Genomic DNA, 23,710 nt, shown 5'->3' with positions numbered 1-23,710 from the left:
ATTAGTGTTTTCTCTCTCTCTCGCTCTTCAATACCTCTTTGAGCTGCCCGGTATATCTGCTGTGCGCACCCTCCGCTTGGGTTTCTCATGGAGCGTTTTGCCAGTCGCGGTGCGGACTAGAACACGGGGACCATGCGAACCAGTCTTTTGTCTGCGGCTCGACCAGCGTTTGCTTTGTAGCCATGGATCAGAGCGTTGAGAGTCGAAGCGGCGTTTTAGCATCCCTATCGCAGCGTTGTTGGAACCATATGCCCGCTCTTCGTCTGTTCTGTGTTTGTTACGGTTCCAAGGACGGCGGCGATGGCTGTACCTGTGCCTTTTCATTGCGAGGCTATCCTTAAACTTTTGTATTCCTTCTCTGATATCGGTGTGTCGGTATGCTGCTATCAGGGATATCGTGCCGATGGTTATGGTGACGGGAAGTGCTATTGCCCAGAAAAGCGTTTGGTCACTGTCCATGTCCCTGATATCCGAAGTGTTCATGCCGAACACTGAGGCTACAAAGGAAAGAGGTAGGAAGATGATTGTGACGAGTGTGAAGATGAGAATCGCTTTGGAGTCGCCTTCCTCTGTGATCTCAATGTTGTGTCGTAGGGCTTTGGTGGCCTTTTCTAGGTCTTTGCGAAATTGGGAGAATATATTCTCTACGTATTCGTCTCGACCCTACAAATAAGTTATTAGTTAGTTGTGTTTCAGGACGTTCAAACTGCGCTCACCTCTCGCCTGAGTTCAATCTCGTCTACTCCGAGCACTTTCCAGAGCTTATATTCGGCCCTATATTGTTGCATGTATACAGACTCAACAATTTCAATCTCTTCATCCAAGAGATATAGCTCGCGTAACACCAGCTTGGAAGGTTTGCGGCTGGCTTTGAAGCGCTATTAAAGTTAGAATACATCTGATTAGATATTTAGTCATTTGAATGCCTACCAAAGCGGACAGGTGATCTCTGTATAATTGCAATATCGACATATTCCACATAATTGGCCTTCTTATAAGACCTGAAAGACCGAGGTAGATAGTAAATTGTGGCGAAGCTTTGAAGTGGAACACTGACCTCGCGTCATCGCCAATCTGCGTCATGAGTAAGAGGTCGTCTCTTGCTTTTGACATTGCGAGGTCGGCGAGGGTAGCGAACATTTCAGCCCCGGATTTGTCGTGATAATGTTGTCGAGACGAAACAAGAAGCCGAGGTCCTGCTGGTGCAGATCCAGAGTCGCAATGAACATTGAAACTATACGCTGAGTAGTACACGAATTGGAAAATCTTCTCCGCAGCTTTGACTAGTGTTGCGCGCAAAAAGTACCCATCGTCGAGCTCTTGCGAGCCATTGGCGACACCCTGACGCATTTCCACGGCCTTTGACAGGAGCTTGTTTACACGTAGATTGAGGGTTTCGAGATAGCTGAGAAGACTTTCCGTTTTACTCTCCAGATCCGCGTCTGTGGTGGATGCAACCCAATGCGTGAGCGATTCTGAATGATGTTCTACATCGGTACTTTGTGGAGAAATATGCACCAAACGAATATGGTTAATTGCATCTTCAATACTGGCGTAGTAGTGCCTGTTTTCGCAAATATGGCAGGAAGATACTGGATATTCAAGTTCCGCTAGCGAGTGTATTTTTGAGTAGCCATCTTTGGGTATAGGTCTCACCACATATACTGGAGAATCGGCTGTAACATGGCTTTTCTTCAGGTGGTCGCAGAGTTCTCGTGATGTGTTGAGTACAGCCTATGGTTTTTAGTAATTGTGTCACATCCTAAGAGTATTCGACTTACTTGATCTACAATCGAGATTGAGCCCCAGCATCGATCTATGAGGGGATGTGCATAATGCTTGGGCACGAACTGACCAGCCAAGGCCTTTACACCGTCGGCAAATACATTTCTGAGAACAAACAATCGTGCCACCTGCCAAAGAAGTACGTCTCGCCCGGAAATCTCATGGCTGAAGATTGAGTTTCTGAACGATCTCGTCGGTGAATGGAAACGTCCCTCTGATTTCTCCTCCCTGGATGTTTCGAGATACTGTACAAAGTTCTCTAGGCGAGAAGGCGGGTTCAGCAGGATCTTTGAATCAAGTTTGACATCAATATCACTGATCCTTTTCCTAGGAATGGAGTTCGCAAGAATAGTTGTTTGGTTATTACCTTTCTGCCACACAATAAGAGATGCGGCACGAAAGCCTGTTTTCAGGTCTTGATGGGGTTGGTAGATTCGCTCGTCAATCATACGCAGGGTGATTTGTATCAGTACACCACTGGAGTCCATCCGAGATGCAGCTTCATTTCGGGATTGGGAGCCAACTTCGTTTCTCTCATCATTGCATGTGGTAGGCCATGCTAGGAAGGGTGGGACACGTAACTCTTGATTGATGCGCTGAGCGGTATGCTCGTAGCTGGATTTCTGAGAGTCCTGGCGTTTGGCGAGATTGCTCGGCTTGGGTCTTTTTCTAGTGGTCCTGTTGGCCTTCACTCTGGTCCAACTCGGCTCTCCGTTGAAGTTGCCGCTTCGTGGATCAGAGGTTCGTGAATTTTGTCTGGATTTTTTTTTGTTTTGAGCTGGTCTTTTTTTATCAGAACTTGCCGTAGTGGTTTGGAGTTGCCGCGGTGCTTGGTCTTGACGAAGGCGTTTGGTGTGCTCAAAAAGAACGTCAAGCTCGAATTCATCGAGCTCTTGCATTATGATAATGTACTCTAGGTCTTTGTCGTGGTATTGATATGGAATATCGTAGTATCTCAAGGTCTCCCAATCGAGATATTTCCTATGTACCATGGGATACGTAGGCGGTTCCTGTGCACTGGAGTCTCGAGCAGGCGGTAGTGGAGGAGCTGGGACTGAGTTGGGATTCACTGTAGACTGATTGCCCATCATCGCGTCAATCTGATTAGGCTCAAATCCAAGATGACTGAGGCGCTTTCTGTATTCAAGCTCAAATCGCTCCTGAAACTCCTTTTCTTCTGTTTTTTTCTTTTCCTGTAGATTCATATCATGAGCTATATCATCAGGGATTGTGTATCTCAATCCATCTTGCAGACTTGGTGTAGCTTCGTCTTCCACTCGAGGTTGCTTTTGGTCCAAATCCTCCATGACCGGCCCAGGTGTTTCTTCCTCTGACTCTGGGGTGTCAGAAAGCGGGTCTTCAGATGAGATGTAACCTATAGCTAGTTGTCGTTGCTTCAACTGGATATTGGCGTTTTGATCACTGTGCTTCTGCAGCCCTGTAGAGTACTGGTTATCTGCTCTGGCTTTTGTTTCTTGATTGTGCTCGGAACTAGACATCCTGAATATGTTAGTCCAGATCGAATAGGTTATAAAATATTTTAAGCTCTAATAACTGACCTCTTATGTAATTTCGTAGCTGCCTTATCTTGTTCATCGTCAGAACTCAAATTTCCATATTCGATAAATAGTCCTCTCGTGGAACTCTCATTCGTGGACGGTTTTGGCTGGTTGCGAAGGCTCATGTGCACTGAGATGAACAAAGATCCCTTGGTCTGCACAACTTTTGGCCATCGTGATGCGTCGAGCTCAACATTATCATCCGAGGTGTACAAGATACAATCGTCAATGTGATGGTCTGTACTCTGAAGACATTCTTTTTGTATCATAGCTTTGAGCGCAAAAAATGTCTGGCAACTTTCCAATGGCAAGTAGGAGACAGCCTTTGTAACAAAGTCTGCCGAAAGTTGTATCAAGCTTGTCAAGCCAACCAGAAGTGCTTCTTGTGGCACAAACTCAATGCTTTCGTGGAATGTCGAAGCTAACGTCGAAGGCCCGCATGTGATTAAAGTATTTGAGCCTATTATCAAAGCCCATAACTGAGGTACACGCAAGGAATAACTTGATGTTGTTCCAGGTCGTTTGAATTTGCTGAAAGATTGCTGACGATCTCGATCTTGGGCTGCTTCCCGTGGATAATGCTGCTGGAATAAACCTCTCGAAAGATGCAAGGAGTCATCGACCGGGGGTTCTGGCCAATCCCCGCTGCTGATATCAAAATACGGATATGAAACAAAAGTAGCTGATACATCATTCTTCTTTGAATTCTTCGTATCTTTGCCATTACATCTTAAGACTGTACCCGGCTGGATATAGCTTCCATAAGCGGATGTTATTTCGAATTCGTCCTGAACCTGCTGAAGTAGATACATGAGGACTGTGATCGTATCTGCGTGGTATCGCAGTGCAAATTTGAGTGCCGCTTGCTGGTCATGGTCAGAAAGTCTGTGAATCCGTGTCAACTTGCGCTCCTTCAGCTGTTACTAACTCGGAACGTCTCGAATGATGAACACTCGGTCTTTAGGTGCCTTTTTTGATTGTAAGCATGAATGATGTTGGCGGATTGGTGACTAACAGCCAATGTTGCACAGCTCCCGAGTCGGCATCGCTATCCTTTTCGTCCGGAACACCTGTTACAATTTTTACTGACAATCGACTTGTCTTATCTGGGATGTCTGATGCAACCGAGGCTATGATATGCAGCTCTTGGCAATCTTCTTGCAAAGTTTCCTGGAACTCTGAGGTAGTAGTTCGTCTGGCAGCCAAAATACTTTGTGTTAGTTTCGTGCTGTCCAAGTCAATAGTGATGATATCGTCGTTGTCATCGTCTTCTCCATCGCTGTAGTAGGAGCTTGCAGTGTCTGAACTTGACACAGTCGATGTAGAGTAACGGCGCATCCTCGACATTGCATCAGGCTTTTTTTCAGGGGTGAAGGACGGAGAAGGGGGGTGCTAGGAGGTAGACGAGTAAGTGCAGCCAATCACCTACATATAGTACTGTAGCTGGTCAGTGCATGCAACAGTTCAGCTGATGCAACACCCCGCTTAGAATACCTACCCACTATAATTAAGGCTGCGTAGCTCTATACAAACGTGGTTATTATAAGATCTTTTAGCATTTTAGTCTAGATATCTTATAGATTAAAGCTATCTAGTTAGATTTCTTTAGTAGCTTATAATAATAGCTTTTATATAGGCGTTAATAGCCTCGTTTTTGATCCTAAGTGGGGTGTTGCATTAGGTGAACTGTTGCATGCACTGACCACATCCAGTACCAAGGAAACTGATTTAGGCCCCCACACCAAGCCCCATCCATCCATCCGTGCAAGTCCTGAAATGTTTGGTCATTGTGTGCATCAGGAGTAGCAACTGACTTAATTAATCTTCTCTAATCAATTAGGAACTTTACTTAGCCGGCTAGTAAGCTTGCCAGCGCTTTAGCGAGACTCCTGCAGACCCCTATTCCAAGTAGATATTGAGTATGGAAAGGAGTACCTCGAAGACGATGCGCAGAATTTGAAGACGGCGCGAATTATAAACAAACAATGTGTAGTTTTTACTGCGAAATGACTGCAACAACTAGAAGCTTTTCGTGGAAGGCCTTACCAGCATTCGACAAGGCTCTCAATCTGACCAGCGACTGGCATGAAGACCCTTGACTTACAGTAAGTGGAGATTCAGCCCCTTCTTTGGAGCAGATTACTAGCACACATTGTTTACTAAGTACAGCCGATCTCTTATGACACAATATCAGCATGGCTTTAAAATTGTTTTCGGCAGAAATTCGATAGGATAACTAAGCCAACTCTGCAATAATATACATTAAGTAGAATACTACTAGTAGTGTTGCAGCAACAATAAAGGCTTTAAGTAGGCTTCGTACAGTCGGTGCTGGACGGTTTTATATCTTAATTCATCATCTGACTGAGAAATTACATAGATATTGCACAAAAGCATAGCGGCCTACTGCCCTTCTGTCAAAACCCTTGTCCAATCAAACTTCCTCCACCCTTTCCTCCACCCTTCGACCCTCCTATCCCCCTTGACCCATTTGCCCTGCCTCTTCACAACCTCAACATCAACATCCAACATGCCGCCCAGCACCTCTCTGGCAAACAAATCACCCCTCGGCCACGCCCGTTCATCCTCGACCACATGACCCAGTCCGCCATCCAGCTCAAACCATACATGAAAATACGGCATTTCCTTTGCCAAACTCCTTCGAAACGCCGCTCTCCCCATGCCGTTCCGCGACGCCTTCTGCGTATCCACCAGTGGCTTATGCTGCGTCCAATCGCCGGCTTGGGCGAGAATCGCTTCTTTGAAAAACGCAGGTGCCATGTCGCCTAATTCAAATGGGATAGGGATAGCATTCAACGCCGCATGCCCCTTTCTACCAGGGAACGCGGCGTTTTCGTAGAAAACAACGTCGCGGCCTTGCTCGTGGTACATGCGGGTGAGACACTTCATGAAGTTGCGGATTTCCTCCCACTCGTCGTCGTCGCACTCGAGGAGGTTGGTGCGGTGCGCTATGGGCACTATGACAGCGCCACCTGTGCTGATTTCTGGTTCGGTGGGGAGAGTGAGGAAGACGCGGGTTGCGAGGGAGATGATGGGGGCGACGGGCGGTTGCGGGGGTGACTTGTCTTCATGGTGGCATAAGGGACAGGCGTCGAGGATGCGGGACATTTTGGTGTAGTCTTGGATTGCAGCGTTGCGGAGGTTGATGGAGGATTTGGGGGCGCGGGCAGCGAGTTTGGTGGCGTTTTCGTCGAGGTAGTCGAGGTCGTTGTCGAATTTACTGTCTTTTGCGATTTTAGAGGCGAGGAGCTGGCCTTCGCCGCCTGGTTGGGTTTTGGTGCGGCGCTCCTGGCGGACCATGTCGTCGAGGGACATGTCGTCGTTTTCCTTGACGAGGCCGCGCTCGGTGCCGCGCTTGTTAGTGAGGGCGATGACTTCGCCCTCGCGGCCGCCGGCGAGCATGCGATTGTCCATTGCGTTGAGGACGACGACATCGCGGTCTTTGGAGGTTGATGCATTTGCGAGAGCGGCGTTGTATTCGGCTTCTAGTTGGGCGGCTTCGGGGGCCTTTTTCATCTTGGCCTTCATTATCTGGGCTTTGAGTCTGTTGAGCTCGGTTTGGCTAAGTGCAACCGTGTTTGCTGTTGGTTGTGGATTAGGGACAACTTCGCCCTGGGGTATATCTGCTGCTTCTCCAGAGTCACGGGATGGTCGGTGAATGCCTGCCTTTAGTCTGCGCTCCTCAAAGAGCTCGCCTGATGGCTTTTCCTTGCCCACATAATCCTTTCCATACATCTTTCTCCGATCAAGTTCAATCTCTTCCTCGCGCGCCTCATCAAAGTCACGCAGGTCGCCGTACTTTTCCATGGCGACTTCTTCCACACTTCGCCCTGATTCCTGCGCATTCCGGTATATTCCCTTGAGCTTCGTCATGCGCCATTGTGATCCGGAGTCTCCAAATGTGTAGCCCACTTCTCGTTGGGCTGGTTCGTCAGTTACAGGGACTTGCTCGTCCTTGATGTCGGCCAGATGATGGTTCAGCTCAGCTTGGTGGATCTTGAGCGCTTGCTGTTGCTCAGCCGATGCTTTGACATAAGTTGTCTTCTCTTCCTTCTTCTTTCGCTGCACGTAGTCGACGTCCATGGACGATGGTGCCTTCATCCAATCGTCGCGCTGCAAGTCTGCATCTGCGGCCTCCTCGAGCTGCTGGTCTAGGATATCATCGTCAGGGGGTACGTATTCTTTTTCTTGCGGAGCATCGTCGCCAGAAGATTCGTCTTCGTCGTAGTGTCGTGATTTGCGCTTTCGTGTCAGGCGGTCCTCATCGTCGCTCGAATGATTCTCTCTGTGCTTGCGCCGCGAACGGTCTTCCTTTTCATGTCGCTCTCTCCGCTTCCGTCGCGCACGCTCTTCAGATGTCTCCCGATGGTGTCGCGACCTCTTGGAACGGTGGCGCTCGTCGTCGTCGTGATGGCGCGAGGAGCGGTGCTTGCGGTGATGTCTATCGCGACTCCTGCTCCGGTCGCGCTTCTTGTGTTCGTCTTTTTTCTTGCTTTGTGCAAGCTCCTTTTCAAATTCCTCCAGGCCCATATTGGTGGTGTTGGCGACAATATTGTTTTAATTGTCGTCGTTGATGTTATGCGACGTTGAGCGCGCGCGGCCAGAGTTTCGAGCCGCCGTCAAAGCTCGGACCTGACATCACCGCGGTGGTTTTCTAGCGCGTCCGCCCCGCCTAAGAATTTCTAGAAGGCCGCGTCTGGTGGTTGTTCACTGGAGTCGTATAGCGTCTGCTACTTCATTCTCTATACTACCCTCTATTCACGACACTTCCTCTCCTCCTTGTCGCCGCTTCAACTCGAACAAAACTTTGCCATGTCCGCCTCAAAGGCCCCCGAGGGCGCCACGCCCGCCACCGCCTCGAATGCGCCCGTCTCCATTGTATGCGTGGGCATGGCAGGCAGTGGAAAGACGACATTTATGCAACGACTTGTCTCCCACCTCTACACCCACCCCGATCCTACCAAGAGCGAGCCATCAGTGTCCAAGACACCTCCAACCCCGCCCTACATTATCAACCTCGATCCCGCCGTCCACCATGTTCCCTTCACACCTAACATCGATATTCGCGATAGTGTTAATTACAAAGAGGTCATGAAGCAGTTCAACTTGGGTCCCAACGGTGGCATCCTTACAAGTCTAAATTTGTTCAGCACAAAAATCGACCAGGTTATTGGTCTCTTAGAAAAGCGAACACAGCCACCGCCGGCTGCAAAAGAGCCGGAGCCTAGTACTGTGGAATTTATGACAAGCGGTGGAAAGGACAAACAGGCAGCTCCAGTTCAGCAAGCGCAGGTCAAGCATATCCTGGTTGATACACCAGGTCAGATCGAAGTCTTTGTCTGGTCGGCCAGCGGAGAGATTCTTCTTTCGAGTTTAGCCAGCACATTCCCTACAGTGATTGCGTATATCATCGACACGCCACGTACGACGAGCACAAGCACCTTCATGTCCAACATGCTTTATGCCTGCTCGATCCTATACAAGACAAAACTGCCCATGATCCTGGTATTCAATAAGACCGACGCACAGGACGCCCAGTTTGCTAAAGACTGGATGACGGACTTTGAGGCATTTCAGACTGCCCTCCGAAATGAAGAGGAAGGCGGCACTTTTGGTGGCGAAGGCATAGGCGGAGGCAGCGGATACATGGGCAGCCTGTTGAACAGCATGTCACTCGTACTTGAAGAGTTCTACAAGCACCTTAGCGTTGTCGGCGTCAGCGCTATGACTGGAGAAGGTATGGACGAGTTTTTCAAGGGGGTTGAGGAAAAGAAGGTTGAATTCGAGCGGGATTATAAGCCCGAGCTTGAGCGAAGAAGAGTCGAGCGCGAGCAGGAGAAGAAGGCGTCGCGTCAGCGCGAACTAGACAAGATGATGAAAGACATGAAGGTTGGTGGCGCCGGCACCAAGCCAAAGCCCCGGCCGCGCAAAGAAGAGCCGCAAACAGTCAGCGACGCGGAAGACTCGGAGGACGACACCATGGCCCACGATGACCTAGACTACGAGGACGAAATGGACTCGGATGACCCGGAGTCGGGCATTAAGGAACGTTACAGACAAGCGGTGCAAGACCGTGGTCTCGACCAAGGCGAAGACCACAGCTTTGCGCGTTATGTTAATATGGCCAAATTCAGCTGAATCTTAATCAATTGAAGAAAACGAAAAGAGAAAGAAGAAAAAAAAACATAATACACCCGAAATTGCAAACGCAATTCTCTCGATATCACTCTATCTCTCTCTCTCTCTCTGTGTATCCGTTTGACCAAAAATGGTAACTCCAAGCGGGACTCTTTTCCACATGTCACACACATCCACACATTCACACGCCATTTCCCCCCCACCCTCTCCTTCTTCTCCCCCATCCGCAATCCCCCGGTTTCTCACAACCCATACTTCCCTCGCTAATTTTTTTCAAAAAAAAAAGGACCGCAGGTGTCATCCCCGTATCTCGGTCACCGAGGTGCAAAACAAACACGTGTGTTGAGAAAGATCGAGATTCGAAAAAAAAGGTGGAGGGGTGAGAGAGAGAAAAAGCCCAGGGGTTTGCGTCTTGCATGTGGTACGGTTGTATGTGTGTGCTGTGCAACTGGACGGGTAAGCCCAGCGGGCCGCAGCGAAGGAAGGGAAGGGGGGGGGTTTCCGTGCATGTGCCTCTCTCTCTTTCGTCTCAACAAAGACTGAAAGAGGGAGAGAGAGAGAGAGAAAGAGTCTCTTGTTCACGTGTGGGAATATACCCGAGTAATTGAATCAACTCTCTATCTTTTTTTGTCTTCTCTTGCGAATCTTTCGCTACATGCCGAGTACAAACAATCTTTTCTTTTGCGCTTCCCATCATCATGCCTTGTGTTGCTGTCGGTTTTTCGGACAGATACGAACAAGAAGGTGTGTGTGGAACGCATGTCAGCGTTCTAGATCTTCCCCCCGCCCTTTGTTTTTTGGGGGAAAAAAACGTCACAATGGCAGAAGGAGGAACGGAGGAGAAAAAGGTACACGGGTCAATTAACAGCGCGAAAAGGTGTATTGTTACACCGGGGCGCTCGCCGCACCGAATCTTGTTGCCGATACGTACGTTATGCATGTTATATGTATGTATGTATGTAAGCACGTGCGTGGTGTAAGCCTCTCTCTCTCTTTCTCCCCCTGGGGGGTTTTTTTGGTCTTACTGGCGACACAAAACGATAATTCATCCTTGTTCCCCGCTGTCGCTCTAGTATATGTGGTATGATATAGGATGCGGATGAGGGTAATACAAGAGGTGGCTGACCGAGAGATGTCCTTTTCTGCCCGGAGCTGTTTATGGATGCAAGTGAGATGGTTTGTTGTAGAGTTTTTTTTCCTTATCGTTATCCGAGCTATTGCAGCATTGTTTTCTGTCGAGACTTTGAACAAATGTGTGTAAAATAAAAATCTAGATCCTCTCTCTTTTTCTTTGAAACGACGGGAAACAGAAAGATGACCAAGGTGCCGACTAAGTTTTGAAATGAAAAGAAAAAAAATAGCTTCCATATCACGTAGTCATCATTTCCCTATCGCGGATGTAAAAAAAAAACCGCCGTAATGGACCTTTGTCCAATTTTCACAAAGTACGAAACGTATCAATACCTTTACGAAAAAAAAAACTCCCTCTCATCCTCCATACCAAACTCGTAACCTACAACCCCCTCCTCTTCTTCTCTCTAATCCCTTACTCATCTTTTAGTCCCCTTCAAACCCTATCCTCACCCCCCCCCCTCCCATCTACAACATCTCGTGTCCCAATACGCAACATACACAAAACCCTCCGTCCACTCCCCTACTTACGTCAGTATCCGTGTATCTCTATCTCACCCCCTGGTCTCTCTCTCCCCCCGCTCCCCCAAATCAGCGACCCAAACCGTCGGGTCCTCTCTCTCTCTCTCCATCAAAAAAAACGGGCCGATGGAAAGTAAGAGAGAGCCCCCCCCCCCCCCCCCCCTCCCACTCATGTTCGATTTTGATTGTTGGTTAGATCCTGGATCCCTGGATTATTCTTGGCGCTCCCTCTCTCTTTCTCTCTTTTCCCTCTTTTTAGGGGGGGAAGGGGGGTGGAGGGTTAGTAAGAGGTAGCGGAAAAGGGTAAATGATGCGGCATGTGTGGCGAGAACGAGGACAAGGCGTCCGAGGAACTCGGAGTTTCGGAAGCTGGGTAAGAGCGAGAGGGAGGGGAGGTTGGAAGGGGATACCTTGGTGCGGGAAGTGAAAGTGAGGTGAAGGGGATACCTTGTTTTGCGGGATTGAGGGATGTGGGAAGGATGATGCTTGAGGGTTTTTTTCTCCTTTTCTTGGCTTACAGAGAGAGAGAGACAGAGAGGGCACGTGTGATTTCGCAGGGTGGACATGGATTTCAACATTGTGGTTTTTGTTAGACACGTGAATGCGGTGATAGGAGAGTTAATTCTTTTTCGACTGGGATTGAACGGACATAGTCAAAGCAACACGAGCAATATTGGAAGAGAATGGCGACGAGAATGAGAAAACGATTATTTTTTTTTGTTTTCGTCTAATTTTCATTTTGCATGAGAGCAGTAATTGCAAGAGTTTGATATGTTACTAAATTGAGAAGTGCATCCTCATACTCCGCGGCGTAAACTCGCTCTGTCATTTTTTTTTCGTTTTGTGTCTCGACGAAGACGAATGGAGCAATAGCCCCAAAAGGGAGGGATGGTGCAGAGGTGCAGAGCAGAGATTGCGTGTCCTCTCTTTCCTGAGACGGGCGTAACGTAGTACTACTATGGCCTATTTACCAAATGCAGTGCGCATGTACAGGGTTTCTGCATCATTTACGGACATGGAAACGGGCAAATAAGCGAGGCTTGCCCTGCCTACGCATGTGTTACGCGTCCCCTGTGTTGTCAAGACTTTGCTGAGGCAGATCTGTCGAAAAAAGGGCGAGTAGGGGAAAGGGGAGAGTTCTCTTTTCGACCACTTCACACACGGGGTCGAGGGTGGTAGCTTCCTGAAAGAGTTAACACTATCTGTGATTTGTGATTGTGAATAGTTTCATCAGCTGCGTAGGGGGGCTGGAAAGAGAGCAGGGACCCGGGAGTCATCTGCTGCCAGCCCGTTTTTCCCTCCCCCCATTTCTTACTTGCCCAGAGGCATGGACCAGGCTAGGTTGTACGGGCACAGCAGTAGCCCCTCCCCCGGAGATGTGGTCGTTTCCCCGCAAACTCGCCTACGTACGGCCATGCGTGCTCAGCTACTATTTCGGGGCCAGGGGGTGGGTGGCTGATATGGCCATGTCTTACAATATGCCAACCGGTTCCGTGCCCGGCGCCGACCAAGGGCCGACCGTGGCAACGTGCGGGGAGGCTTGTAGGAAATGGGAATGAGTGGTGCGGGGGTCCTGTTGTGTTGCAGGGGATGCCGTGGTAGTCGAGTATCAAGTGCACTTGATTTGGGTGGTAGGAGAGAGAGATGTGGACTGTACAGATGCAGCGATCAGCGAATCTGCGGATATTGTGTTACGTATAGATAGAGTGGGCCGACGAGGAAGATTGGGGAGGCTTTTTTGGGGGAAGAAAAAGGAACGAGAAGGGTACATGTAAGCAGTCGCTGCAGCTGTGGAGGTTTGCTGCCGCGGAGGTTGCCGCCAACACACGCAAGCATGCACGGGGTCCACGATTTCAAGTGCATATGTGCATATGTGAATATGCGGATTTTCATGGTTCTCGTCCCGGTATAGGATTTGGGTATGAGTGGTGGCCGTATCGAGACGTCTTGTCAGCAAACCTTATCGTAGATGCAAATCGGCTGCCTGGCTGAAGCAGGGCATAGTGGATGGCGGAAGCCTAGAGTGGTCAAGCGTTCGGTCCCAAGATTTTGACTAGGGATACCAGTTGGTTCCAGCCTCGAGGTGATGATTACGGTCGCTCGTCAGCTTGATTCGTTGTAATTTAGCGTATAGGGCTCGCTCTGGCTGGGCGCGCTCCGAAGGCCGTGCAGATCCGTAAGCAGCCGGATAGACATGCAAATGCAAAACATGGAACAGTCAGCAGAATAACAAAGACGGACAAACGACAGAGCAAGGATCAAAAGCAATGAACAAGATATTGTCAGACCCGCGGAATGATGTAACGCCCAAGACGCATGCCAGACAGGTTCCTCGGACATCAGAAAACGGAGCAAAAAAAGGTGAGCAAGGGTAGGCCCCCAAAGTGCAGTGCGCGTAACCGCTCGGGGCATTGCTGAGTCTGTCGTAGCGGGATGTCGGTTATTGTCCGTAAGAGTGTATTGTGGCGCAACCATAGCATATTCAGGTGTAATCTCCTTGAAGGCATGTCCTTGACTGACTGTAGATGTGGTAATGAGGGGGGGGGGGGGAGGCTTGAATACAAAACGTTGTAGTTGCAGCAATGCGTGGACTGGAGGGGTTGGTTTACCCGACCAGCGCGGGCAGACCAATGACAAGCACCGGAATTAGCAGCCTGCCCAATGAGGCCTCATGTGCAGATCTTCAGGGCTTCGACCGATATGTTGAAGGACGATCTGCAGGGTCTGCATTGCTTGAGGGGGGGGGGGGGGGGGAGCCGGCCTGCACGAACTAGTGGGTTTTTTTTTCCAACGTAAGAGTTACAGGCAAGCGGTAGGGCAGGGTGGGATTGGAAACAAAGAGTTGAGAATTAGCCGTTGGCTTGCATCGGTTCTTGGGTAGCCTGCGGGGAGTGTACGCCGCAGCGACTCACAGATAATAGCGCGCCAAAATAAGCTTTGTGAGGCGCTGCGTAGTGGCCCAAGAGTGGATAGCAGGTGAGGAGGAAAGGGCTAGACACGCTGCGAACCATGGCAAGCCGACGGCAGATGGCCTTAGTAACGAGATTGCGGAATGACAGCGGGCCACCAAGCTGTAGTTTGATTACCGGTCGTCATCGTCACTATTGCATGCGCGCCACAGGCTCTGCGTCTGCAAGGCCACAGCTGGCGCACTGGTTGGGTGAGTTGGGCGACTTTGATGGAGCATCTGTCCACGAGGCCATTCCATGGTTACAGACATATTGTTGAGACTACCAAGCCACATTGCGTTAGGGAGCACTGACAAAGCTATGCAGCTACTTACTCCAAGCAACCTTGACAGCACGGACGAGGCATGTAATGTGTGTGTAATTGTTTTCATTGCTATTATCCGAGTAGCAGACAGAGAGGAGGGGGAGAGAGAGATCGTCTGTAATAGACACCACTCAGTCGTCCTCGGGGGCCAGTGCCACATGTGGTCAAAATCAAAGACGAAAATCAAAGGTCGGTGCACCTTGCAAAACAAAAAGGCGGGTATCCATATTATCAGTTCCAAACCCACGTCCATATGATTGAAGCCCTCATCCACCCAATTGGCCGTCATTCATGGTAGCGCTACCACCGTATTGAAAGGAAAAGAAGAAGAAAAAACAAACATGTCTGTAAAGAAGGCGTGACTTCCGTAAAGGTATATACAACGGAAATGACAAGGCGAAAAGAAAACGTAAGGAAAAGGTCATGGATGCGAGCAAATCGCACCGCCCAGCCAAAAGAAACGCCGAGATCCGTTTGTAGCCACGACGGCGTGCGTCTATTTCTTCCAAAACGGCCTTTTTTAGTAGGAAAAAAACTCCATTAGATGCTGATCGTAGCCGTAAGCGCCTTGCTCCAGAGGTTGTTGAACCTCGTGCCCTAGACCAGAAAAAGTGATGACAAGCGTGAGACAAAAAAAAATAAAAAGAACTGAAACTAGAGACAGAGAGAGGGGTATGACAAAGCTGAATTACGACTCAAACTTGCGCTTCTCTCCGCTGGCGGCAATGGCCAAGGCGTCTAGACCACCATACGAGCTAGGGTTGTAGCTGTAAGGAGTGGGGTCGGGATAGGGCGAGCGATGTTGTGAGTTTGGAAAGTCGAGGAAGGAGTCGGACGATTGTACCGGGGGGGCCATGTATGACGCCGTAGCGGGACTGACAGGCAGGGTGGGGTCGACCATGGAGAGCGAAGACAACGAAGGCATTGTCGACTGCAGAGGCGCTGGCCTGGGCCGCTTGGCCTGGTGTTTTGCCTTTTTGATGTCGCGGTCGGCGCCCTTGGCAGCGTTGCGACCGGTCTGGTGGGTGCGGCGGTGCTGCTCCATGTTGTCCTTGCGAGTGAAGGCCTTGTTGCACTCGGGGCAGAAGGCGTCCTTTTTGCCCGTGTGCTTCTTGGCGTGGCGCGCAGCGTGGCCTGAGGTGGTGAAGTAGTCGTTGCAGCCGAATTGCTTGGCCATTGGGCATGGGTAGCTGTTCTTTTTGGGGCGAGCGTTAAGAGCCGATGGCTCCGAAAGCTGCTGCTGATGTTGCTGGTGGTGCGGGTCCTGGAGATGATCGGGCCTGTTGTTAAAGTAGCCGGGCTGGGGTGGGTAGGGCATCGGGGCCGTTTGTGGCTGGTGCATAGGGTAGCTGAGGTCCTTTTGCGAGGGGAAGAAGCCATTTTGCGAAAAGACGGGCGAGTCCATGCCCTGCTCAAAAGCAAAGTCGGGCGTGATGGGCGAGGGAGTCTGCATGTTTGAGTCTGAAGAATCGCTGCGGACCAGGCGGGGGGTTGGTGGTGAGGCGGCAGGTGACGAATAAGCCGAGGTGCGGGACTGGAGGGAAGGAGTGATGGAGGGGAGTCGGACAAGTTGAGGTGGAGGCGCCGGGCCGTCGTTTAGCAAAGACACTCTGCGACCTGTCGAATTCTTGCCGGACAAGGCGTCCATTTTGAGCAGACACGTGCCGGAGCGAGGAGGGGGGGAAGAGGTGATGAAATTCACAGTAATGTGGTGGGGTTGTGCGGTGCGGTGCGGTGCGTGTGCAAAGAAGGCAGTGCAGGACGCAGCGAGCAAAAGGCAGGCGCAGGCGGGCAGACAGGCAAGCACGTGAAAGTCGGAGGCGAGGCGGGCAGCAGCAGTAGTAGTAGTGGTAGCGGCGGTGGTGGTAGCAGCAGCAGCAGCAGCAGTAGCAGTGTGCAGAGAGAGCAAGCCGCGGTAGAGGGCCAGATGGATGACGTGGTTGAAGGTGAGCAACAAGTGGTGAGTGGTGAGGGAGAGGCAGTGGTGGTTGTGGGTGGTAATGGGTGATGGATGGGGGGGAAAGAGGGATCTGGCAGCAGGACCAGACGGTTGGGCGGGCGTGGGTGGGCAGTTATAATGGGCAGGCACAAGCAGGGCAAAAGGCACAGGGTTCGCCCACCCGGGATCAGGGCACTATCAGGGACTGAGAATTGCATGCGTGGAGATGGGAAAGTGCAGTGCGCCCTAGGACGCTAGCGCAGTGAAGGAGCAGGGGCCCCGGCGATCAGCTTCTGGCGAGGCGACGCGCGACCAGGAAGCATGCGCACCAGCACCAGGTGGCATCAGCTCATCTTACGCCTAGCATGGCGCTACACGGCCGGCGATCGAGGGTGACGCCCCCAAAGCTTCTTGTGCTGTTGAGCCGGCTGCTTGGGGGCAGAGGTGCAGCAGCGCGGGCGATCAAGACAAAAGCAACCCCAGACGAGAGCAGGCGCCGCCCAAGGGCAACTCTCGGCCAATGCTGCGCGGCGGAATGGTGCCGTGCCAGGACGACAGATCGCGATCTCGTCTGTTGCGGATGGGATGGGATGGGATGGGATGGGATGGATGGATGGATGAATGGGCAGTGGGCATGCCAGAGTGGGAAGCACCAGCCCTCCCTCGGGCTCCCACTGCTCTCCCGCCTGCCCGCCTGCCCGCCTGCCTGCCTGCCTGCCAGCTCACGCCTCTTTTTTTTTTGCTTGCCGCTCCTCGGACATGGCACTCGAGCATTTGCCGGGCAGCAGCATTTACATGGGAAACAGCATGAGGGAGTGTGTGAGTGTGGGTGCGGGTGCGGCAGTGGGTGCGTGTGATGAGAGAGTAGGAGATGAGTGGAGTGTGTGTGTGTGTGTGTGTGTGTGCATGTGTGTGGGTGGGTGGTGTTGTTGTTATTATGATGATGATGATGATGCTGCTGATGATGATTCTTCCGTTTATTGCTATTGTTCCTCCCAGTTGTTGTTGTTCTGGTTGCTTGCACGGTGCGCCCACACACACGTACGTACCCGCATCCATACTACAGACAGTACAGGCATGTTGCCCCTCAACAAGCCGATTCCACACGACACGACACGGGCATCCACGTCCACACCGCACCTGTGTGTATGGAGGGACGCCCACACTGTACACATGTATGTCCTGGATGGGTTCGGGGGCGAGGCGATGGCGGCAGAGGCTGCCGTGTGTGTGCGTGTGTGTGTGTGTGTGCAAGCAGGGCGGAGGGCGGGCGTTCTGCGGGCCAGCAGGCCAGGGTCTGCGTGTCGGTACTGGCCAAATGGACGGGGCGGCATAAACGTCGTGATGTCTGATGTAATCCAGAGATCAGGGTCTTCTCCGCTGCCCCATCCCTGCGCGCGCATCCCTGTCCAGCCGTTTCCGCTAGCGCCCATTCGGGGACTAGCGCCAGGCTCGACGTTCAGCAGTGATCGGGCAATCGGGTGGGGATCGATGGCGGTGCGGCTCCCAATGACGTCGCCCCGCCCGCCAGCCAGTCTCCTGCGCCACAGCCCCTGGAGCAGCTGTCTGCCCCGACTAGCCCCTGCTAGGCCGGCCTGCTCGTCAGACCCATAGGCCCCTCTGGCCCTCTGCCCACCACGCTCCACGCGGACGCCAAACGGTAGCCGTGCACCCCGGGCCTGCTCACTCTCCCCTCATCGGGTTTTGGCACCACATCGGCCTGATGCTCACACCCTAGCCCGTCCCCGTTGCTTTTGCACCACAGCCCTCCCAGCCTGCATCCGGTCCTTTTCCAACTCTCTGCGCCTGCCGCTGCTGCCATCGCGATCCCTCCCTCCATCGCCCACCACCGCGCCATGCAGGGCCCAGCCAAAGTCCCCCTTTCCCGCCGCCGCCTGACCCGGGCCCTCGCTATCTCTTACACACGCTGATGTCATTGCTACCCACTGCCCCCGTCCCTGCGCACCTGCCGACTCCCAAAACAGCAGCCCGCGATGCCCTGATGCCCACCGCCCTGTCCACGCCGACACCGCAATCCTGCCATTCCGGCCTCCGCCCTCCGCTTTCCCGTCGCCTGAGATGCAAGAAAGAGAGCGGGAAAAAAAAAAGTCTCTTTCGCGTCACCAGAGCCGCCTCCGGTCCACGTGTAAGACCGCCCCTTCCTTCTCCCCGATGCATCGCGATCCTCCCGCTCTTCCATGTGTCTTGTACAATCTTCGTGGTCATGCCGGACAATGCGGTGTACATACGTGTCCAAGTATTACTTACTCCCCAGCAACTCTACTATGTACGTGCACTTTGCTTTGCCTGCCTTGCTTGCATGTACATGATAGTATACGTACATGGTATGCCATGTTGCTACCTGCTCTTGCTGCCCTGTCCCCTCGTCCGCGGGGTTAGTCATGGCCCTCTACCGTGGTAGCAGGACCCTCGATGGTTGTTTTCCCTCGTCAATCGCCCTCCCGATGCGATTGCCCAGCATCTCGTGAAACCTAGATTGCTTCTTTGATGCGTCTTCGCTTGCGCAATCTCGCAACCACTGTTCAGCTATCCGTCCATTCCTCCATCCTCTACATAGACCCTGCATATGCGATCCCCTCTGCTGCATGAACAAGCGCAAAAGCTGCCGGCACCTCTTGATCCCACTCACACCCCCCCATAACCATATCTTTTGTCACTTGGACCTCCCGACGAGCCTGCCCTTGGGACACATGCTTTGCTAGCCATTTCCACCATTGTTTGTTTCTGAATCAAGGCCCCGGCAGTGTGCGTGCAAATCTCGATCTCTCTGCGACACGCTACGTCATTGAACTTTGCGCCACAAGCGCTGCATCGGATCCACTCGGCTTATTTGCAGAGGAAAAATTGCTCCTGCGCCAGACGAGCATTTCTGGGCCTTGGCATCAACTTCCGATCTCGATCTCTTCAGGGCGCCACATGCCTTGAGACAGACCAAATCACAACCACGGGCTACCCATCCGGCATGGTGTTCATGCAGCCAACCACTGCGAATCCCCCCTCCCCCCTTCTCGACGTTTATTTATCGAGTAGCCTGAATCTTCTCGTTTATTATCAGCCTTGGACGCTCAAGTCCGATAAACTAACTCCTAACTCTGCGAATACGCTATTGCTCGCATCGCCCCTCGTACATACACATCACACATGGTCCCTTGGTCTTTCGGCAATGCCTGATAGTAGTAAGCCCATTGGGCAAGCACGCGCCCCAATTCCCCCTCACACTCACACACACCCCCTCCGCTTCCGCCCACTTTGTAATGATTATTATCATCTTTTCTCTCGCTTTCGGCTTCAGAAACCTTGTCCTCTGAATCGACTCTTCTTCTTCTTCTTATTTTTTTTCTTGCGACAGACCCTGGGCTATTTTCGGGAAACATACCGTATTTTCACATATAGTTATACTTGCATGCCTGATCATGTTGTGACATCCTTTTGCTTCTTTTTTTGGGAAAGGAGGGGGGGGGGGGTGCTCGAATCTTGGTAAATGGGCCGAGAAAGAGAGAACGGACCCTTGAGCTGTTCTCGGTAAAGTTGTTTTTGGCATCAATTGTTTGCGACAACGAACAACAGTAAACAAGCATAATCCCCATGAATATCCACATGTGCTGCATGTTTTGTCGTATGAGTTGTCGCGAGGGGTACGCGCGTTATGTCCATTAGCTCTATGTTAGTCGTGTATAGCTGCATAGAGAGGGTAAGCCTCCAAGCTGTGTTTCAGTGCCACAGAAAACCGTTCCGACAATCTTCGGACCCTCTTGCGAGAGCGAAAGCATCTGCACCAACCGTCATTGGCTGGCCCTAGCAGACGGAAGATCGCTTCCCCTACCCCGTTTGCACTACGGCGGGGGTTTTTTTTCTTGTGTGTTGCTTCAAACTTAAAACTGTGTTGCATTGACGCGCGCGCTATTGACGCCTTCCGTCCCAAGTTATATTTTAACCAAGATTATGGTGCACATCTCTACACATCCAACCTAGAAAGGAAGCGGAAATAAATGGGACCAAACGACTTAAAAAAAAACAAGGGTGGCGCATTTTTTCATGCAACATGGGCCTTATTGTTGCTGCGAGGCTGCCAGCCCAGCCCAGCCCGGCCAAGCCAGCCAGCCAGCCGCACACGACGCCCGCGGAGCTCGCTGCCGGCTGGTACTTGTCAGCTCGGACCCCACCTCGAACACCCCCCGGCCATTCGTCAACCATGAACGGAACAGGTTCCCACCAGACGTTTCCGACCGTTGCCGGGCCTGCTTGCTTGCTGTGTCATCCCCAAGAATGAACGCTTATCCCGCATCCCCGCTGACGCTACCGCAGAGTAGATCCACGTGGGAACCAACTTGGATTGTTGGAGCTACTCTCTCTCTCTTTTTTGGCTCTTGCCCTCTTTTCTCCAAGTATGCAACTTCTTGTTTTTCCCTTTACCAACAATCACGTCTACCTACTATTCCCGAGCGAACAAGCGGGGGAAATAGCCACGCTCTGCCAAGTTTTTTTTTGGGGGGGGGGGGCGGGCTTTGCTTTCCCATTAACCCTACTATGCCCCTCAACACTTGCAACTCAAAACCAGTTTTCCATGTCCAGTAGTAAACCAATTTTTCATTGACTTGCATCTCCCCCATCCCGGATGTTGATCCCCGGTGTAACTAGTGGTTTTTCCACAGCACACCTTTCTATCCACCTCTCTCGTCCCGCCATCACCAATTGCCTTGTTTGGCCGAGAAACCAAGAACACCAAAACAAACGCCTTGTCTAGTGTAAACCTGATCCTTCCCCTCTCTCCAAAATCCCCCAAATCTCCCCCCCACTCTCCTGCTCCAACTAACATGCCCTCCCCCCATTTGCCCTATCGGAACTCCGTCCATACTCCGAAATTGTCGCTTAAGCCCTCCCCTTCAACTTTTTTCTCTCTCTCTCATTAAACTCTATGCGAGGAGATACGAATCTCCCTTTGTAATCAACCACACTTCATGCAACCCCCTCCCTCGCGCTTGATTGCGAGAAGTGGGGGGGGGGGGGGGAGAGGACGGAGCTGCTGCCGACTCATAAATGCGGGTTCATGCAATCCCCCCAAACCCCATGTTTTGCGGCGGTTGGTTTTGCCCAAAAAAACATGGCGAGAACAGAAGAAGAACAAAAGCAAAAGCTACAAAGTATCTTGTTTTTATTTTCTTGAACCACTTGGTAGGTTATGTGTTTTGTCCGTTTCCAGGCATGAGCGTAAACGCAATGTTGGAATAATCAATTGGCCTTTTTTTGCACCTGGTGTGGGCGAGTGTGCCTGTTGTGGTTGATGAACTGTTTTTTTTGTTTGGTTCGGTACTGGGTTTGGTGAACTAATACGCCATTGTACTTGCTCCCTCCATCTCTAGTCTATTTTTTTTTGATTTTGTTTCCTTTTTTTTACCTTTTTTCCTTTTGTATGCGTTTGTGAACTCTGGTTCACTGGCATCATTTCCCCCGCGCTTCGTCAACTTTGCCCAACCCCCCCACCTTCCTCCTAAAACTCATCTTCAAAAATCCTGTTTTTTTATATGATTTTTTTTTCTCGGAATCATGGGGCTGAGCTGGACTAGCCATGCATGATTGTACAGCGGGCAAAGTGAAACAGTTCATGGGTTGAAGTTGCTTGTTTTTACTACGCAGTACGTTGTTGTTGTTGTTGTTGCTGCTGCACAGCGCACGCGGCTATCTTTCCTTTTGGACCAAGAGACAGACACACAAGCGCGCGCACCCCAGTTTATTACTAAACACACCGAATCTATTCCTACTTTCTCAGCCTCGTACTCGCACAACGGGTCCCCTTTTGGACTTTTTTTTTAGGCCCTCGATCGATGCGCACACCAGCCATTCCTTCGATTGTATGCGTTTTTTCCTTGGAATAATAAGTCCGAAAGTATCTTGATTCAAGTTTTTTGCTTGCTTTGAACAATTACTCGTGCACTCCTTGTGAAAGAAAGAAAGGCGAGTTGGTGGTGGGGGAGGATTGCTGCGCGCCATCTCATCTGATGTCTGGTCATGGTCGTTGCATCTCTCTGTTGTCCTCCCCGCCTCCCCGCCTTGCAATTCTCATATCAGGTCATTGACAAGAGTTTTTTTCCTTTCTTTTCTAGCTGCTGGTCAGCCTTAATGTCCCATCTTTTGCGGGCTGGCCATGCCGACGAGCAAATAGCGAGTAGCAGCTACCATTCCTTCACATTCGCGCGTGTCAGGCCCTCAATCCTTCCTGTCACTGGCATCCAAGCAATCTCCCTTCCCACCATCCCGCCTCCTCGGTCATTTCCTCCGCCCACACACACACACACACACACACACACACACACACACACACACACACACACACACACACACACACACACATCACCCCACCCCTACACACCTCGCTTGTTTCCACCTTGCGTGTATGCACGCGAGACCGTTGAATAACGGGAGCGAAAAGAAGCTTGGTTTCAGCATCCCCACCACCCCCTTCTCCTCAACATCCTCTACCTCCAATATATACTACATACTACATATCACAAACCCGTTATCCCCGCCCCACTCCCCCTACCTTTCCCGCAAGCCAGCCAACACATTTTGTGGCTTGCCCTTTTCCAATACAAAACGGCGTATAGTAGCTGCAGGGTCTCCTCGCGTGCCTTTCTTCTACTTACCCTTTTTTTTTCTCGAACCTGATTCAAGCGAGCGCATCCTCTTGCTCCACTATTCGCTCATACTTACACATAACCTACATGGTACATATTCAATAGCCCCCAAAAGGGAAGGGGTCATTAAGAATCGAGGCAGGGCAGCGCAGATCGGGTTAAACCCTCCCTTCCCTCCCAAAAAAAACTGGGCAGGGGGCTTGTGTGCCCTGCTTTGTTCTAGACTTGGAAGAAGTGGGCGCATGTGGGAAACGTTACTTGAAATGGGGGAATGGGGGGGGTGGTGTTTGACTCGGGGGTTGTGATGCGATGACGCTGCCGCCCATAGCTCGCTCGCGCGTATTAGGTATGGGAGAATGGGACTGTGCGGTCGGCGACGTCTGGACTAACCCCAGTCTCGCGCATGAAAGAGAGAGAGTCACATGTCATGTGCTTTGCTTGCATTGAGCGAGGGTAGGAAATTGAAGTGCCTTGCTTGACTAATTTTCCACTGTTGTGGGGTTCAAGTTTTTTTTTTTTCTCGGTGATCCCTTTTTCTCGCGTTGTCCGCGTTGTTTGCGTGCTTTGCTTGTCTTTCCCCCGGGAATGTTGGCCGGTCGCCGATGGCCAATGGGGAGCCCCGGAAGATCACGACATGGGGGCTGGATACATGCTTCCTTTCGCTCTCTTGTCTGTCTGTTTCTGTCATT

General features: G+C 51.3%; 4 protein-coding genes across 4 annotated transcripts; 1 reads left to right on the top strand and 3 right to left on the bottom strand.

Moving 5' to 3' along the window:
- Positions 1-27: 27 nt before the first annotated feature.
- On the bottom strand, positions 28-4,743 carry PSV08DRAFT_223167 (uncharacterized protein; the record flags this gene model as incomplete). Its single annotated transcript, XM_014227332.2, has 7 exons — positions 4,360-4,743; positions 4,273-4,312; positions 3,345-4,210; positions 1,782-3,285; positions 931-1,734; positions 717-878; positions 28-663 (listed from the first exon to the last, which is right to left on the bottom strand). Exons 1-7 carry the CDS (start codon positions 4,689-4,691, stop codon positions 28-30), a joined length of 4,344 nt encoding a protein of 1,447 aa, XP_014082807.2. The 5' UTR covers positions 4,692-4,743.
- Positions 4,744-5,747: 1,004 nt separating this feature from the next.
- Positions 5,748-7,932, bottom strand: PSV08DRAFT_390332 (CwfJ C-terminus 1-domain-containing protein-like protein; the record flags this gene model as incomplete). Its single annotated transcript, XM_014227334.2, has 1 exon — positions 5,748-7,932. Exon 1 carries the CDS (start codon positions 7,893-7,895, stop codon positions 5,748-5,750), a length of 2,148 nt encoding a protein of 715 aa, XP_014082809.1. The 5' UTR covers positions 7,896-7,932.
- Positions 7,933-8,177: 245 nt separating this feature from the next.
- PSV08DRAFT_390330 (uncharacterized protein) lies at positions 8,178-9,695 on the top strand (the record flags this gene model as incomplete). Its single annotated transcript, XM_014227335.2, has 1 exon — positions 8,178-9,695. One exon carries the CDS (start codon positions 8,178-8,180, stop codon positions 9,501-9,503), a length of 1,326 nt encoding a protein of 441 aa, XP_014082810.1. The 3' UTR covers positions 9,504-9,695.
- A 5,290-nt stretch (positions 9,696-14,985) lies between these two features.
- PSV08DRAFT_390325 (uncharacterized protein) lies at positions 14,986-18,305 on the bottom strand (the record flags this gene model as incomplete). The annotated part of the gene is made up of 3 exons (XM_014227337.2): positions 14,986-16,563; positions 17,418-18,047; positions 18,102-18,305. The coding sequence occupies 3 exons, from the start codon at positions 18,303-18,305 to the stop codon at positions 15,118-15,120; spliced, it is 2,280 nt and encodes a 759-aa protein (XP_014082812.1). The 3' UTR covers positions 14,986-15,117.
- Positions 18,306-23,710: the final 5,405 nt, after the last annotated feature.

The sequence above is a fragment of the Bipolaris maydis genome (assembly GCF_028858645.1).
Source record: "Bipolaris maydis strain C4 unplaced genomic scaffold PSV08scaffold_7, whole genome shotgun sequence".
NCBI lineage: Eukaryota > Fungi > Ascomycota > Dothideomycetes > Pleosporales > Pleosporaceae > Bipolaris > Bipolaris maydis.
Note: the sequence above shows the minus strand (reverse complement) of the source record. Positions and strands in the feature narration are given on the sequence as shown.